The 17,900-nt window shown below is 37.5% G+C and overlaps 1 protein-coding gene across 5 annotated transcripts in view; it reads left to right on the plus strand.

Moving 5' to 3' along the window:
* Positions 1 to 15,787, plus strand: part of UBE3A (ubiquitin protein ligase E3A) — a 53,903-nt gene extending 38,116 nt beyond the window's left edge. For all 5 annotated transcript variants that reach the window (XM_027674851.1, XM_027674852.1, XM_027674854.1 and 2 more), the window contains 7 exons: positions 6,280 to 6,424; positions 10,097 to 10,302; positions 12,410 to 12,574; positions 12,954 to 13,109; positions 13,204 to 13,277; positions 13,765 to 13,908; positions 14,144 to 15,787. In XM_027674851.1, coding sequence (XP_027530652.1) covers positions 6,280 to 6,424; positions 10,097 to 10,302; positions 12,410 to 12,574; positions 12,954 to 13,109; positions 13,204 to 13,277; positions 13,765 to 13,908; positions 14,144 to 14,264 — 1,011 coding nt within the window. In that variant the 3' untranslated portion in view covers positions 14,265 to 15,787. The remainder of the gene's footprint in view (positions 1 to 6,279; positions 6,425 to 10,096; positions 10,303 to 12,409; positions 12,575 to 12,953; positions 13,110 to 13,203; positions 13,278 to 13,764; positions 13,909 to 14,143) is intronic.
* Positions 15,788 to 17,900: the final 2,113 nt, after the last annotated feature.

The raw sequence follows: 17,900 nt of genomic DNA on the forward strand, positions 1-17,900 counted from the left end.
CTTACTGGAGGAAGGCACTGTGTCGTTTCAAACAGATTCTACAAGGTAGCTGTTGTGGGATGTTGTGGACCTGGGGAAAATTGTATCCATAAGTGTATGTAGTGGGTACAGAATCCACCTTTTAATGATTGATACGTCTTAACTGATGATACGGAGTGTCAGTGCTCAAGGAATAGATTTTAAATATTCCTCAGGAAGTGTTCAGAGTTAAAAAAGAAGTGAATGGAACAATACAATGTCGCTGTTGACCATAGTGTGCCTATGTCTCTTTCATTTGTTTCTTTTCATTTTAATATCAGAAAGGATGCAATAGCAATACATTTCAAGAGCCCAGAGTCTCTTCAAAGAAATTGTAAAGTCCTCTTAAGGGTAAAAAGGCGATGGCATGGACCTAAAAGATGGAATGGAAAAGTTGAATGGGAAATATGATTTTCTCAACTTGGTAGCACCTAGCCTTATTATCAGGAAGCAGGCTTAGTATAAGCAAAGGGGCATATTTTTTTCCACACTGTACCTTAAAATGGTGAATGTGTTTGCCCGGAACTTGTAACTGTTCATGAAAGAAAGATCCATCAAAAGCTAATGGACATTAAAGGCATTCTGATGTGACCCACACACAAACCTCAGGGAGTCCCTAAGCTGCAAGTGTGTTGGTGGCTGGAAAAGTATTGCAGGGAAAGTGCTGTTCTACACTGTCCTGCAGTTCCTTGAGCAAGTGCCTGATCTGTTCAAGAATTGCATGCTGTTGTTATGGGCACTTTCTGCAACTGGTTGAGAAGTGATTTTAGTAATTTTCACTATTTGTTTCCACTTCCTAATTGGTATGAAATAGGTGTGGAGGAAGCTCTTAGTCTTATGTCTTAAGCTTTAAAGCAGCTGGCTCTATTTCTGATGATAGTCAAAGATGGGCACTGAGTGCACTACACCTGTGTCTTCACAGAACAGTTGGTGCAGACTTTTTTGAGATATACTCAACTCAGTTATATCAAATAACTGATAACTTCCTGATAAAAGCATTTTCAGGAATATTGACTAAAATGAGGTTAAGATGGTCTTATTCATATTTTCCTTATTGATGCTGGATATTTTTCAAACAAATATAACTATCAGCCTTCATCATTTCTTGCAAATGGACTAAGCACTGACCTTGTCATGCTAATTAGTTGAGCTAGTTAAGTTATTGCCAAGCTGGTTTTCACCTATTGATACTTAATATTTAAGCTTTTTAATTCAGTATTTATATTTTCTCACTTTTTGGACTTCATTAAAGCAAATACGAGTACTGGTGATTACTTTTTTTTGTTACTATTATTACTGTTGTACTTCTTTCTTTTAGTAAGAATTTGAAGCAATACCTTTGAAATACTTTTGAAACAAGAACTTGTTTCAAGTTGCTTATTAAGAGACTTAGTTCACCCTGAAACACTTACATCTAAGGAAAAAATCTCTTTACAGATTCATTGTTCAATTTCTTTTCATGTATGAAACTTGCCTCAGAAACTTATTTTTCCTTTTTTTATTGCAAATTATTTAATGAAACAACATGCTTTCTTTGTATTATATACTTACTCTATGCTTACTTGTATGTATGTTATTCTGAAAAGTCACTTGGGGACAGGGGTGGAACGTTGGAATTTGTAACATCCTAGTCCCCACTTTTTTAAGGAACCTTACATTTGGGAGTTGGTAGCTCAGTTTGCAATTCTTGAAAGCAGTTAACATGCTTTTTTCTGTCTAACAGGTTTAATAGGTTAGCTGTACTCCTGCTGAGTCACAGTATATCACATGGTAGTAATGAAAGGAAATATATCCTTAAATCCCTTCTTCTGCCTTTTCATCCTCCAGCACCTATTTCTTTCATCCCCTTCTTTTGAGTTTACTCTTCCCCCACCCCCACGGCCCACGTTAGATGTGGCTTTATTCTCAGGCAGCAATAATTTAAAGGGTGTGAGTTATGACACACAAGTTCTGCAAGTGAAAATGTGAATTCCTTCAGCAGAGTCTGGCTTGTACTTGCTTGAAAATTAGAGACTAGCTTTGACAAATTTCACATGTAATGTAGACAGCTAGCAGGCAGTAAGCCTCTCCTGTGTGTAAATGACTGTGACAACTGAAACCAGTAGGCAGATTCTCTTGTATATTAGCAACCAAGTACTTCAGGAGCTTTGATGTTCTTTTAGACTGTCAGTGTTTCTGTGTCCAGATGAAAATGTCAGCACTAGTCTGCCTTGGATGCAGAGTATGTGTGACTGCTGATGTGTTCAAGCTCTGAAGTACAGCTGGAGAGGATACTACTTTGTCACTGTAACTATTGCTTCACATGCTGTTTTTTAGAAAAATGTATTGACTGACTTATGCCATGATATGTCACTGATACTTTCAAACTTTAATAAACACTGTTTCAGTCATTTTTGCCATCTAGCATGGAAAATATTCCTGCTACTGCCTTAAAGAGAGCTAGCTTAAACATGGCTAGAACTTGAGGTGGTTTATGATCATTTTTAACCGTTTTTAGTTGAATAGAAAATAGTTGAGCTACTATCAGTTTTAAGCAGGTAGGCAAACTCTGGTGTTACATTAAGCTTTTAAATGTTATATTTCTGCTATTCAGTGAAGATTCCCATCGTTCAGGAAAGCACAGTGTTATTCTGTAAGCAAAGTAGAATCACACCATCTCTTAAGTTGTGGTACAGTATCATGTTTCAGCAAACAAAATACAGATGTTCTTTATGACATGGTCTCTCAGCTTTCAGCTTTTTGATTCACAGAAACTCAATTTTTGATGCTCCTGCTTTAGACTTGCTACACATATGCATTTTAGGAAGTCCCTGCAAAATGTAATGATGATTTCAATGACTTGGCCAGTCAAACCATCATGATAGAAAACATGACTTCTAAAACTTTGGTAATTCACACACATAGATTATGTTTATCCAGCAACATCTGTGTTGACAAGATTGAGGTAGCTCTGATTATTATAAACAACAACAACAACCAAAAAAAAAAAAACCATAAAAAAACCCCAAGAGCCAAATAACTATAACTGAAGGTCGTACTTCCTTGCTATAGAAACACTGCTGCAGTTCTGCTAAAATCCAGTGCCTCTGTACTACCGTGTCTAATTGCCGAATTCAGTTTTTCTTGTGAAGCATCAGCGTTGACACAGATGTTCGAAGGAGCAGCTAAACCTATAACTGTCAGTTGAGCAGCTTAGCAACATTGTCCTGCTTATAGAATCTACTTCAAGGAGCATCAGGCTTTGCTCAAAATACTGGCTTTTGGGTAATTCTTTATCTGACTCCCTTGCACACAAGCAGCATGCTGTTCCAATCTGCCTAGCCAGCGTTTCTCAACTAAGAGTGTTTCCTTCCCCTTTTTCTTAATGCTGTTTTTCTCAGTTAAAAAAAAAATATCACTGACATTTCTGTAATTGCTCTATATGTATAAACGTGAACTGGGTAGAGCCCTTCCCAAATATTCGTTCGCGAAGCCTAGCCATGATGACGATGATGATGATGATAAATATGAACACTTTCCTTAGTATAAGTGCATTTTCATGACACAAGAGAGCCTTCACACTGTGACAGAGGGTTGCTGTCCAAAAAGAAATGCAGAGGCAACACTTGCTTTCTCAGAACCCATCCAAATTCATAAAACTTGCAGTATACTAAATTACTGGTAGTAAAAACTACAAAGCCAATAGGGGAGAAAAAAACAAAACTTTATTAGTGCTGGTTTTAAGTGGAAGGAATTCAGACAGGAGAACTTGTCTCTCCAGCTTGAACATATAACCCATATTTACAGTTTTAAAATAACTGCTAGTTCTCTGCTTTTAAAAAGTCATAGTTGTACTTGGAACATGGCTTTTAAGCTCCATTGTTGTCATAGTCATGAAAATAAATTTTTTACACATCTGTAAGAAGCATAATTTTAGGATTTACGTAAAAGGCAAGGTGCTAAACTGCACTGTTATGGAAAGCATAGGATGAGAATACCAGTGACGAGGGGAATTGCAACAGAAGTATTGTTGATAAAATACAGTGAATTTCAAAGAATAAATGTTATTTGGTCTCTCCTTAGGGGCAAAAATATTTTATTGCAAATGATATACAATGGAACACCAAATGTCTTAGGTAGTACATAACTAAGTTTTTCAGAAAATCTTGTCGTTTACCTGATTGAGATGTAGACTGATCTCACTTGCTCTCATTATTGGGGTCTTTATGGTTTACCTTCGTGCTTTTTTAACTGAGTTTTATGTGCTATGAAGTTACACTCCCTCTCTTTCTGAGTCTAGTTTTCAGTACCAGATAGTGCAATTTTTTCTCCACATACTCTTTTTGCATGAGGTGCTGCAAAGTCTTCAAACCCATTATGATAACCACCCTGGCTCTGTCACCCATCCAGCCCTGCTGTGCTGCTTGGAACATGGATGGCTGACTTGGCAGTTAGTAGGAGAAAATGTGTCTTGCAGGTGGTGTAATTTTATGACTTGATGGTGTCATTATTGCTGCCTTTACCTTCTCTTTTCTGTTCCTGTTTTACTTTACACTTCTGTAGTAAATTTCTGGGTTGTAAAGAGTGTGTTGGCATGTGTGTGTGCGTAAGGTAGGGTAGCAAAATAAAAAGAAATGGTTCAGCATGTAAAGGACACTTGGTAAGTACAAGTTGCACTGGCCCAAATGAGAGGCAAATCTCACCAGTAATATCGTCTTGGTAGAGGAGTGTACAGGTCCATCTGTGCCTTAATTTACTGCTTTTGAGTTTTCTTTGCCACATAGGTGTGCTTAGCGTAATCATGCTGCATAACTTTAACCGCTATGTTTATGCTTCTAAGCAGCATACTTTGATCAGCTGCAAAATATTCTTGTTTAACTTTTGATTTACTGAAAGAATACATTTTTGTTGTAAGAAAATGAAAGACCTGGCTATGTGCACTCACAGCCCAGAAGGCCAGCTGTACCCTGGGCTGCATAAAAAGCATTGTGGCCATCAGGTTGAGGGAGGTGACTGTCCTCTTCTACCCTGCTCTGGTGAGACCCCACCTGGAGTGCTGCTTCCAGCTCTGGGCCCCTAGTGTAAGAATGACATGGGCCTGTTGGAGCGAGTCCAGAGGAGGGACACAAAAATTATCAGTGTGCTGGAGCACCTCACCTTATGGGCTGAGAGAGTTGTGTTTGTTCAGCCTAGAGAAGAGAAGGCTCCAGGGAGACTTCATAGCACCTTACAGTACCTTAAGGGGGCTGACAAGAGCTGGAGAGGAATTTTTTATGAGGGCACATAGTGACAGGACAAAGGGAAGTGGCTTCAAATGACAGGAGGATAGGTATAGATTAGATGTTCAGAAGAAATTCTTTACTCTGAGAGTGGTGACTGAAACAGGTTGCCCAGAGAAGTTGTGGATGCCCCTTCCCTGGAACTGTTCAGGGCCAGGGCTAGATGGGGCTTTGAGGAAACTGGTTTACTGGAAAGTGTCCCCACCCATGGCAAGGGAGTTGGAACTAGATGATCTTTCAGGTCACTTCCAATCTAAACCATTTTGTGATTCTATGATCTGTAATGACCGTTTAATATAGACTTGAAACCCTTTATTTTGAAATGTCAGAACTTCTATTTGGCCTTAACTGAACTTCTGTTTTCATAGAAGCAATGCAGTAGATCTACTTAAAGGCACTGAAGAAATAAGAGCAAGAGATTTTTGAGACTTCCTCATTAGGGTTGAGGAGAGAGGATCACTTTGACTGTAATATTATTGTCTTTTTTATTTCTGGGGCTTTTTTTCTCAGCTCTCTGTTTGAGAAATGCAACTACTCATCAAAGGCTTGTTTTCTGTTTTCCACTCTGAAAACATATCTGTGTAATCCCTTCAGAAAACCATTTATTGTCAAACATGTAGATCAGATTGTAGACTCTTTTCGTTGTCAGATGAATTTTAATTATCCCAATAATATATCTTGTTTTCTTCCTGTTTTCTCTGAATTGTGTGCAACACAGTGATAACTTATTTAAAATAAGTGCTTAGAAGAATAGAAATAGAGAAGGCTAACAGACTGTGAACCTTAATGGGCTCACAGATCAGATCTGTGAAAAGTTTCTTGCTGCATTAATCCCCAGATTCCAAAACGTGTTTAGAGTAATTTAGCATTACTGTTGGTTTCTGTGTTGTTTTACTGTTGTGATTTATGCTTGCTTTCTTCTTAAGTTTGGAGGGTAGTTTTGACTAAATTCTTCTAGTAAACAGATTTACTAATGAAATATTTCTATCTGTTCACTCAATAGCTAGAGATGATTGCCATGGAAAATCCTGCAGACTTGAAGAAGCAATTGTATGTTGAATTTGAAGGAGAGCAAGGGGTAGATGAAGGAGGTGTTTCCAAAGAATTTTTTCAGCTGGTTGTGGAAGAAATCTTCAATCCAGATATTGGTATGTGTTCTAATAATTTACTAATTTAACGGATTGTTCTCACAAAAGGTTGGCCTGGATGATCTTTGAAGGTCCCTTCCAATATGGATTGTTCTGTGTTTACACACTGCCTTTCTATATCTGCTGCTGTTTCTCTCTGAAGCTCTTCAGATTCACTGGTGATCATGAGAGTATTTGACACACATTGAGGCTCATTGTCATCATCAGTCATCCTCCTAAGGAGGAATGATGAAAGGAGTAACTGTGTGTAGTTAGTGAGAGCTGTCATTGCTTGTTTAGATACAAGTCAGTAGTACAGGGTTTCTTTGGAGGGTTCCTTTGTTGTTCTCTCACCTTTCTCCTCACTTTGCTTTGTGATTAGATTCTAGAATTAGTAATCAAACCAAAGAGGAAGAGCTTCTGCAATGAAGCAAGAGTAGGACAATGGTGAGTTTTTGAGTTATTTCCTCCCCTTCCTCCAGCTTAATAAATCTGGTAGTCTCAGTTCTAAAGATCCAAAGTGTGGCAGTAATGTCAATTTTGATTGTAGTTAGTTAAGAACCAAGAGTAATTTGATATATTGGGGCCAAAAATTAACATTTCTATTTTAGCAGTCACATCTCCATCTTACCCTGTTTTCCCTTGCTTCCTGCACCAGTCTTTTATGCTTCTGTCTTTATACATGCGAGGACATGCTGCTTTTGGTATGCAGCTTGTCTGCTACTCTGAAAAGATTAAAATGTTATAAAATTATATGAGTACTTTGTGTTGGAATAGAAATGAGATCTTCCAGGTTCCTATACTAATTTCATACATTCTATGTGATATATGATGTGACGTTGTACTTCATTGTACTTCCTGTAATGGCTTCCATTAAAGAAGCTCAACAGCCATTAGTTGATTTGGTTTCATTGGACAGTTTAAAAAAAGAAAGCTTGGTTTTGTAGCTTAGAAAATTGACAAAAATACACAGAAATGCATTTTGACCAGGCTAAAGAGGAAGTCCCCAGAGTCGGTAACAGAATATGAACCTTGGCACTTGCCCTTCACCATATGCAAGACAGTTCTTATAACAAGTGTTACAGAGCCATAGGCAAGTCTTACTCTGAAAACTGCTATTAACTCAGAGAGATTTGGAATCTGAGATAGCAAGCTTACTTGGAATAAATTAAAGTATGGCAAAATAAGGAAGTCTTAGTACTTTGACTGATGAAGTTATCTTTCCAATGCTAAATAAATAGATTTTTAACCCAAGTTAATCTTAACAGAAGTTGTATGGGTGCCTACATTGAAATACTCTTTTTTAATAATGCTAAAGTCTACTTCAGCTAAGATCCAGCCAGTGTGTATATACTTACTGTGTTTATAGACTAGGTGTGCATGCACATTTTAAATTTTACTTCCATATTCAAAATACAAAAAAGTATGTACACTTTTTGTAATCATAGTAACTTGGGGGGTGGGGGGAAAGGCATTTATTGGCTTTTGGCATAAATATGTAAAAGCAGAAAAGGTAGCTTGCATTCACAGTCGTCTTTTCTTTGGCACCTATTAATATGCATTGCAGCATAACAGTTTATGTATGCACCATATGTACCAAGTGTGCCTTTTGTTGATTTTTAAACACTTGTTTACCTGAGAAAACAAAGGAGATCCTTTAAATGGAATTTAAAATTTCTGTCCTCTAATGGGTAGGTATGGAGTGATGTATATTGTAATAGATTTTTCAAGTGTTTCCATATTAGACTACCTTAAAGTTTTACTCAGAGGAGGCAGTAACTCAGAAAAAATATTGGATTTATGGGCAACAGTCACCATGGAAAAAGGGAAGAAGTGATAACTTCATATAATATCCCTAGCAACACTATACAGTTGTTTTCCTCTTACTGAAGATTCCAGTTTCTTCTGGTGTTTCATTATTATTGTAATGTACTGTAGTATTAATTTTGGTCAGGGAATAAAATACTGTATTTCACATTAAAGTGTTTCCAGATGTGGATCTGAGTAAACTGTTAATCCTTCATGATTAGACATTTGGTGGATTTCTGTGGTTTGTGTTTTGACAGTTTAACTCTTCTGTCATCTTACAGAAAGTACAAGCCATATTGCTTTTATGTGCCAGTAATCCAGTAGTTACTTCAGTCAGTTCAGAAAATGGAACACAGGATTCTATATAATTCTATATAATGTTTCTCCTGTATATGCCTGAGTTGCTTATCTGTTTCTGATTTTCCAGTTGCCTTATCTGATGTGTCAGTCTGTTATTTATGTGCTTCCTGAATAGCTGACCCTGTGCTAGTACCTTACTGAGATAAATAATCAATTTTGGGGAAAAACCAGAGTCTCTGAATGAGCTTACAGTTCATATCCTGACATTGAATGAGAAAACAGTCTTTATCTCTTGGCTGAAGGTGACATTTTCAGTCGTTAAGAGTGATTTTGTGGCTCTGTTCATGTGGCTTACTAATCAATTTGTACATCTACATAGCTTGTAAATAAGCATATCTTTTACAAGCTGCAAGATAAATCCCTGTGGCAAATGTAGTTGATATTCTTGACCGCGTGGATCTGACTTCTAGTGTGTTGGGAATAAGGAGCCTGGGGAACTTTTTCTTAGGTTCTACCTGGGAATCATGAGACTTAGCTGTACAAGCAACAGGTCACTGGGACTATACTTGTCCAGGGCAGTCTCTCTCTCCCCTTAAGTCTATGGGGTTTGCATTTATCTTGTTTCAGTATCTAGTCAGGTAAGCAATGGATTTTATTGTAGGATTCATTTAAATAATTTATAGCCTGTATACAAACTCTGGTTTCATAAAGAGCTATCTTGTGTCTTGATACAACCAAAAGGGTAAGAGACTCTTTACCTGTCTCCTGTCCACACAGTCATATCCTCTCCCTGCAACTTCTGTCACGTGCCTGTTCAGGTGTTTGTTGCAGACTTCAGCACTCAGCTCATGAATTGGGCAGGAATTGGTCACCTGAAATAGTGAGCTGAATGAAGAGAGGGAGACAAAGCAAAATGACTCCCTTTGAACAGTGACAGGCTGTAAAATTGCAACTGCTCCTGTGGTCCCATGGTCCATTTTCCCCTCAAGTTCAGATGTACGTAATAACTGCAGAAACAATGGTCTTTGAAACAAGCAAACAAATCTGTTGGGCATCTAACTCTAAAATCACGTGTGATGGTCAATCTTCATAGTTTCTAATGCAGTCACAGGGCTGCATCCAGTCCTGTTCCTTTGCTGGAACTGGCCTGAAAAAGCCTTTGAGGAAAGGCTGTCACTTTTTAGTAATTGGAATCCTTCAGGATTGTTTCATCCACATGGTTTTGATTGTGTTCTTTTCTTGCCCTGTTGTATTTGTAAGAGTTACAATCGATGTTGACAATGTGTTGCTGGTTCCTCAGAAATGGCAGGGGATGAAAGCTTGCCATAGGTGCAGCTTTGTGGATGTTGCAGATGTTGTATCACAGGTCTCTTGCATATTTTTAGTGGTGATGTGAGTAACAGTGTTTTGAGCAGCTCCAGTTTACCCTAAGGTAAATAGTTTCTCTTTGCCATTAAATTCAGTATAATGTTAAGTTAAACATGTTTTCAAGGCTAATGCAAGTGGGTTAATAATGATAAGTTTTATGTGCTGTTTTTATTGAATTGTAACAGATATTGTTCAACTTTTTTTTTTTTTTAACAGGGATGTTCACATACGATGAATCTACAAAACTCTTCTGGTTTAATCCGTCCTCTTTTGAAACTGAGGGTCAGTTTACCCTGATTGGCATAGTACTGGGTCTGGCTATTTACAACAACTGTATACTGGATGTACATTTTCCCATGGTTGTCTACAGGAAGCTAATGGGCAAAAAAGGAACGTTCCGTGATCTGGCAGACTCTCATCCTGTAAGTTCCTTATGTTCTTTGAGTTTATTAATATATTTTCCATGCAACAACTTAATCTAGATTTAAATTAAACGCAAGATCACTGTCAGAAGTGGAAGTGAAATAACCAGTGACTTGTGTGAAGAGTCTGTATTTGTTAAAATAAATTCATAACCAATAAAACCTCTGGTTTGGAGGAGGCAGAACTGTAAAGTCAACAAATAGGGCTGGGTATCAGTAAAGCTTTGTTTTGTTTTTTTTACTGCATGAATTGCTAAATATCACTAAGCACTCTTAAGCATAAACAAATACTAATGGTATCTTCCCAAAGAGACTTCTAAAATTAGGCTCCTTATAGCTATTTGTAGAAGTAGATTTCTAGGAAAAAAATGTCAAAGTAATAGTAGATATGCAAAACTGTGATGCTCCTGTTTTTTGTCTAAAGCAAAAGATAGATGAGGCAGTTAATGAATATCCCTACAGTCTGGGAGCAGTGATCAGCATCCATCTTCCCCACCCCTTCCCAGCCAGCGGCTGTACAAAAGCACTGAGCTGTACGTGAGCTTTAGTAGGTAGAGCGTACAAGCGTGTGTGCAGCATGTCTTGGCCATGCTCCACCTGCAATCAGAGATCACCAGTAGCTTCCCCTCATCTTGGCTGGTGTGAATTGTTAGTAAGCTTCATTTAATTTCAAATGGTGGGACATTCCCCTTTTATAAGCAGTTATGCAAAATCTTAGGCTATTCAAAGAAGATGAATAATGATACTGTTTAAAAAGAACTAACCTTTCATTTTTGAAAATGAGGCATGTGTGATCAACAAATACATTATCCAGTCTGTTTTGGATGGCTACATACAACAGTGTGCCAGATTCGACCAGTTTTTCTGTATAATATTGAGAAATAAGACAGTGCTCTGAGTTTCCTTTGATTTTTATTATATACTCGAAAGCTTTTGTGACAGAAAAAGTGGATTTATTTCTATGGAACAAGGCAGTCAGGGCATTTCCTAATCTTTCTCCCCTGCTCTTATGTTTCTCCTCTGACACCTACACTGACTTTTAAAATAATCCTTTTTTAACTCTTTGTATTCTAATATGACTTAAACACTTCAGAGCTTTTCAAACCAAAATGAAATTCTCAGTAGTCAAGCCTCACAGTTTTTTCTAATGCTGTAGAGCATAAACAAAAGGGTTTTCACCAGCCTTCACCACCAACAGTTCCAAGTCCAGTCATTTTCAATGCAAGGTATTTTTAAAGGTCCTGTGGAAGAATCAAAAAGACACAGATAGTGAGAGGTTGAGGCTTACTTTCAACAATAAAACTATTAAGGGGAAATTTATTACTTCTTGCACAGAGTTGTTGCTTTTACCTTCCCTTTGCATTCTTTAGCTCTGTACATCTGTCTCAGCCGAATAATTGTTCCTTTTCTGCATAGCCTTTGGTTTCCAAGAGAGTCTTGGGCTTTTCCTAAGGCATAGCAGGGAGGAAAGCTGGTTGCTCCTTTGAATAGAGCAAACTCTTACAGGTAATTTCAGATTCCACTTGGTAAATTCTGACCTAACTTGTGATTTATTTTTTGTTGTTCGTAAATGTCTTTTTATGTTAAAGACTGCCCCATCTGTGTTGCTTCAGGATTACTTCCTATGTGGTTTGCATTTTAAATCAAGGTGTAGGAGATAAAAGCCTGCTGCCTGAACTTTATCTGATATAAAATACAGCATTTTCTTTGATTTTAACACATAAGTGTTCCACTTACTAGTGTAACGTGTTCTGGATGCCAAAAGTAAATACCGTTTCAAAACAGTTAAGAAGAGGCAATTAATGGCTTTTAAGCTGCAGGTTTGACCCATTGCATTTAGGAATATTGCTGGGTACTGATAGGCTCTTTTAAGGAGTTAGATTCATTGCCATGTTTCTTTTTTATCTTAATATCTGCTGGTTTTTGTTTTTACAAATGCTGAGCTTAATAAACCATTGTTTGGACTGCCATGGGAGATTTCAGGTGACTTGTGTCATAGAATATAACAACCCTTTTTTGAGGCAGGTGATTTCATGTCCTCTGGTATTATTTGGTGAAATCTTTTGAAGCTCATTTTTTGACAGAGATGTATTTCTTATTCTGTTAGGTTCTTTACCAGAGCTTGAGAGACTTGCTAGAGTATGAAGGAAGTGTGGAAGATGATATGATGATAACGTTTCAAATTTCTCACACGGATCTCTTTGGCAATCCAATGATGCATGATTTAAAGGAAAACGGTGATAAAATTCCTATTACAAATGAAAACAGAAAGGTATGCTCAACTTTTTAAACAGAATCTGTAGTTCTTAGGTATACTTACTATATGTAGAATTATGTAGTACTCTATAAAGGTTTGGTCTCACTTATAATGTAAATTTAAAAGCCTTTTAAAATTGGCATACCACAGGGTAATTATGAATGGAAAAGACTTCTCTTAAAGAAATCATCGATACGTGCATGTGTAGCTTCTGGGTGTGGTGTTCAGCCTGTTTGAGCAATATTGAGACTCGTTCTTTATTGTTGCTGAATAAAAGCTGAGCCCAGGTAATCCGTGTAGAATTATAGAATTACACATATTTTGGGGTCTTGTATTTTTGGGAGGTACTTCCAGTGGCATGTGTTGAAGCACTAAGGGATTTATTTCCTTGCAGGAATTTGTCAATCTGTATGCTGACTACATACTTAATAAGTCGGTAGAAAAGCAGTTCAAGGCCTTTCGGAGAGGATTCCACATGGTGACCAATGAATCTCCTTTGAAATATTTATTTAGACCAGAGGAAATTGAATTACTTATTTGTGGAAGTAGGGTAAGAATTCTGAATGTACACCAGAGAGTGGAGCTTTTTTTTGATCCTAAGTATATAATTAGTGGTCATCTTTAAAAATATCATCTTCTTACAGAATTTAGATTTTCAAGCACTAGAAGAAACCACAGAATATGATGGTGGCTATACAAGAGACTCTCTTATTATTAGGTAATTTTTTTCTAATTTTTAAAGGTAAAAAAGCACTTTATCTCCTGTGTCTTAATAATGAATTTAATATTGTAACTTTTGGTATTTTTCTAGTACTGGAGATGCAAAGGTCTTATGTATAATTTCACTTTACTCAAGTATTGTTATTCGAAAAGAGGAGATGATATAAGCATTGTTGAATCGGTATTTCCTTAGGAAATAGGAATAATAAAATAAAGTAAGAATATCTGCAGAACACTTCCTAGCCAAATTAATGTTTTAAAGACAGTTAAATTGAAGTGTTTGGATAATATTTCTGATTTCTACTTCTGAATCTCATTGATTGGTAAATACATTCTGCAAGTTTTGGTTTCTGAATACAACTTCCAAACTTGATGTTAAGCCTAGTTAGAATTACTACACCTTCAAAGCTCAATTGCTTTTGAAAGTCTCATTTATACCAAAGAAAATTTACAGTTTACTTACTTTTTGATTTCTTCCTTGATAGGGAATTCTGGGAAATAGTCCATTCATTTACGGATGAACAGAAAAGACTATTCTTGCAGTTTACAACAGGCACAGACAGAGCCCCTGTGGGAGGACTTGGAAAGTTAAAGATGATCATAGCCAAAAATGGCCCAGATACAGAGAGGTAAATAAAAAGAAAAAAAAATCTACATTTTTTGTTTGTTCATAAATGGAAGGGAATTCTGTGCTTTTAAGTTATTAACCTAGTTAAATCTGAAAGTTGAATCTATAAGAAGAGTAAATTTCCTTGAAATGTATTATTTTGTACTTGTGAAATAGCGATGTATTTCTTTTGCATGTACTGCATGTTCCCAGATCTGAATTAGTATCTTGTTTGTTTGTTTTTGTTTTCCCCCCAGGTTACCTACATCTCACACATGCTTTAATGTACTTTTGCTTCCGGAGTACTCAAGCAAAGAAAAGCTTAAAGAAAGATTATTGAAGGCCATCACGTATGCCAAAGGATTTGGCATGCTGTAATAAATATAACAAAAGGGATTAAAAAATGATGGTGATGATGTCCCTGTCCAAAAAGGCCATAAGATAGTGAGCTACAGTAGTCACCTGTGTTTGTGCCTCCCTTCTTTACTGGGGACATTGGGCTGGAACAGCAGATTTCAGCTGCTTATATGAACAAAATCTTTATTTTTTCTTTTAGCGTGAAAGTGTTACATATTCTTTCACTTGTATGTACAGAGAGGTTTTCCTGAATATTTATTTTAAGGGTTAAATCACTTTTGCTTGTGTTTATTACTGCTTGAAGTTGAGCCTTTTTGAGTATTTACAAGAAAACAAACTGTACTCTCCCAAGGAAAATATTGCCATCATTTGTAGACCATGTAACCTTCAAGTATGTGCTATATTTTTGTCCCTGTATCTAATCAAATCAAGAACTGTACTTTTTGAGAAGTTTGCTTTTGAAACTTGAAGTCTTGGAAAACAGTGTGATGCAATTACTGCTGTTCTAGCCCCCAAAGAGTTTCTGTGCAAAATCTTAAGAATCAATAAAGATGGAAGGGAGAACTTGGAATGTTAAATTGCAGCCTTGAGAACTTTACTTTAGTCACAGCACAACAATTAAAATTCATTTCACTATATGTTGTCTTCACATGTCTTGTAATAAACTGTGTTTTTAATTAGGAAACATTTCTTAGCATATGAAAGGATAGAAATTTTAGTTACTTTTTTAAAAAAAGAAGTTTACTGGGGAAAGTGCATTTTCAATGAACAGCTTTAGAGTAGGGAGTGAAGTGTCTGGAAAAAAAGATAGGAAGTTTTTGCTATATTATAAAAAAAGCATGTGGAAGTGCACTTAAAATGAAGTTTTATTCTTAATTGCCTATTATGTTGACATTTTAAATAGACAATCCAAAGTCTTCCCTACATGTTATGTCATCATCATTTATTTAATGAATCATTTTTCCTACCTATCAAGGCACATGATCAGTGTTGCACCATAATCTAAAGGGATGGCTACTGTATTTTAATCTCATCTAACAATAAGCAAAATTGAACAATATTAAACATGAGGCCTACTTCATGTTGTACACTTCCAGCCATTAAACTGTTAGAAAGTAAGTACTGAGGTTATGTTCATCTACTACATAAAGTATTCAGTAGGTTTTTAATTTAACTCTACAAATCATATCAGAAATAAATCCTTTACCTTTCGTAGTCTGTGTTTAATGTTAATTTCTCCTGTTGCAATATACGATGAAGGGATTATGCATTTTTAAGTGGCGACATAACTGGCATATCTCTCTTGCAATACAAGCTGCAGCGGGTGTGCAGAGCTGAGCTTGTGCCTTGACAATTGCTATACCTGGCTACTACCGATCAAACCCGTGACTGTGTGGAATTGGCATTAAGAGGCATAGTTTTGAAATCATTGGACAAAGAAAAGATGTCTTTCAGGACTATTTTAATAAATTCTTTCTAGTAATAGAAACAGACAACTGTTATGTAACTATGATGCTGAATAAAACAATGACCTTTTTTCACCATGGTTCAGTGAAAAAGAAAACAAGTGACTTCCTTACTTTGATAAATTGGATATTAAATTATTTGGTTAGAAAATGTTCTAGTATGGCATAATTTGAGGGTTGCAGGTACAGAAACTCCAGAAGTGAACTGTAGTGATGTGGGGTCCAGCCATGTTCCCCTGTCAAATCCAAGCCAATGCCAGACGGCCTGAACATGGGCACTGAAATTTGTTGGGGAGGGCGAGGTGCTGTCTGTCTTCTGGCCTTTGATCTCAAGGTGGACCTTAGGACATGCCTTCTTGAATGTCCACCTTGTTGCATGTCCCTGAAGAGGAAGACACAACATATCCTACCTCTCAGTAGTGTGGCTGACAACAGATCTTTGCTGAGCCCTTCAGGTCTGGAGCATCTTTTGCTGTAGGTGGTGAGAACAAGATTTGCCGAGTGCCTTGAGGTGCTTCGTTAGAAGTATGAGCACATCTTGATACTGCTGTGTGGTATGTACTGCATCAACAGTCCAATACTGTAAGCTATATCCCTACAACTTGTTTTATTCTGATGTGGGTATGCCCAGCTGACAGGTATACATGATTCATGTTGGGGTTTTTTATGTAGGTCTAAAAGCTATGCAGACAGCGTAATTGGATAGCAACACAAAGTCTTCTAACTGAGGTGCTGACATTGTAAATATGCTTTTTATGTTTTCCTTTAGCATTAAGATTAAAATAGTACATAATTGTATTGGCCTTTAAAAGCGTAAGCTGTTTGTCAAGGAATCATTTTCAGGTAAGATATAAATACTTCATATTTGACTAATTTCTCATTTAAATATATACAACCTCTCCCAAAATACCACTGTATTGAAACTATCTCCTTAGTGGTGTTATAAATGTCCAGCAGCAGCAGTTGATAAAGTTTAAAATAAGTAAGTCTTGAAGTCTTGTAGCTGCAGGTTGCATTCCTGCCCTGCAGAAGTGCCAGTCAGCCTTCTGTTGCTTGAAAGCAAACATGCCATTTTAAGTTTTTTGGGGTTTGTTTTTTTTTTGGGGGGGGGGGAGGTGGGGGTCTAGGCACACACAAAATGTCTTGCACCCTCACTTAGTCCTTCGACAGCATTTAGCATATTTTAGGTCTACAAAGCTTACCTTGGAAACTTAAGTGTACTTATGTGTCACTGAAAAAACTCTCGTGAGTGAGACAGAAGATTCCTCTTCCAAGGTAGGAGTCTGATGCCAGTGTGCTGGTGCTCTCTCTACAGGGTGTCCTTAATACGTTAACAAGAAAACGTGTTGGATGTCTCAGCATTGCCTCATTTGACATGAGAAATGCCTCTTCAAGTATCTCCTTCTGCACCCTAATAGAAAGCTTTTGCTTCTTGCTAAAAAGATTTCTGGAATGGCCGTCAGGAGTGAGCACAGTTCAGTTAACTAAGGAACAGCATTTTGTGAATTTCTGACTTTGCTTGTCTTCCATGTGGCAGGCAGCAGCCTGAGACGGGACTGTGGCAGCCAAGGGGACCCCTCCAACCCTGCAATTTGAGGAAAGCTGATGCTGGAACAGACTGGCAGTAGGCCCAGGGCTCCAAGCAACTCTGTGTTTCAGCAGTCAGTCTGTGCCTCTCACCCAACAGTGGGTTTCGCTGCTGAAGCAGGAGCTTCATACCACATACAATACCACGTAGGTGTGATGGACCTGATGGGCTGAGCCTCCAGGTAGCCTGCAGTGTGGGCTACCCAGATGCTTGCCTGGGTTTCTGCTCTGTGGAGCAGGGAGTTGGACACAGGTTTCCACGCTGCTGATGTTCTGCAAGAGGACAACCCCCACATCATCAGCTTTAAGGTGTTTCCGTGGCACTGATGTAGCCAGTTACCTGCAGGTAAATTTTCAGTCTCACTAGCGGATTAAAAATTTCCTGGTTGCCTCAAGAATTTTCAGGATGAAGATGTTTCAGTTGGATGGGATGTTGAGTTGTGCCTTATTTATTCTGCAGAAAAACTCCAGTGTTTCAGCATGCAAGATGGAGCAGGAATTTCTTCCAAGTTTAGCTATGCAAAATCAAGCCTTTCCTGACAAGAGTCAAGTTTATTATGTTTAATCTCAGTCACAAGGGTCTGTGAGGTTACCTACAGTTCTT

The sequence above is a fragment of the Neopelma chrysocephalum genome, unplaced genomic scaffold, assembly GCF_003984885.1.
Source record: "Neopelma chrysocephalum unplaced genomic scaffold, ASM398488v2 Primary Assembly neopelma1_25, whole genome shotgun sequence".
NCBI lineage: Eukaryota > Metazoa > Chordata > Aves > Passeriformes > Pipridae > Neopelma > Neopelma chrysocephalum.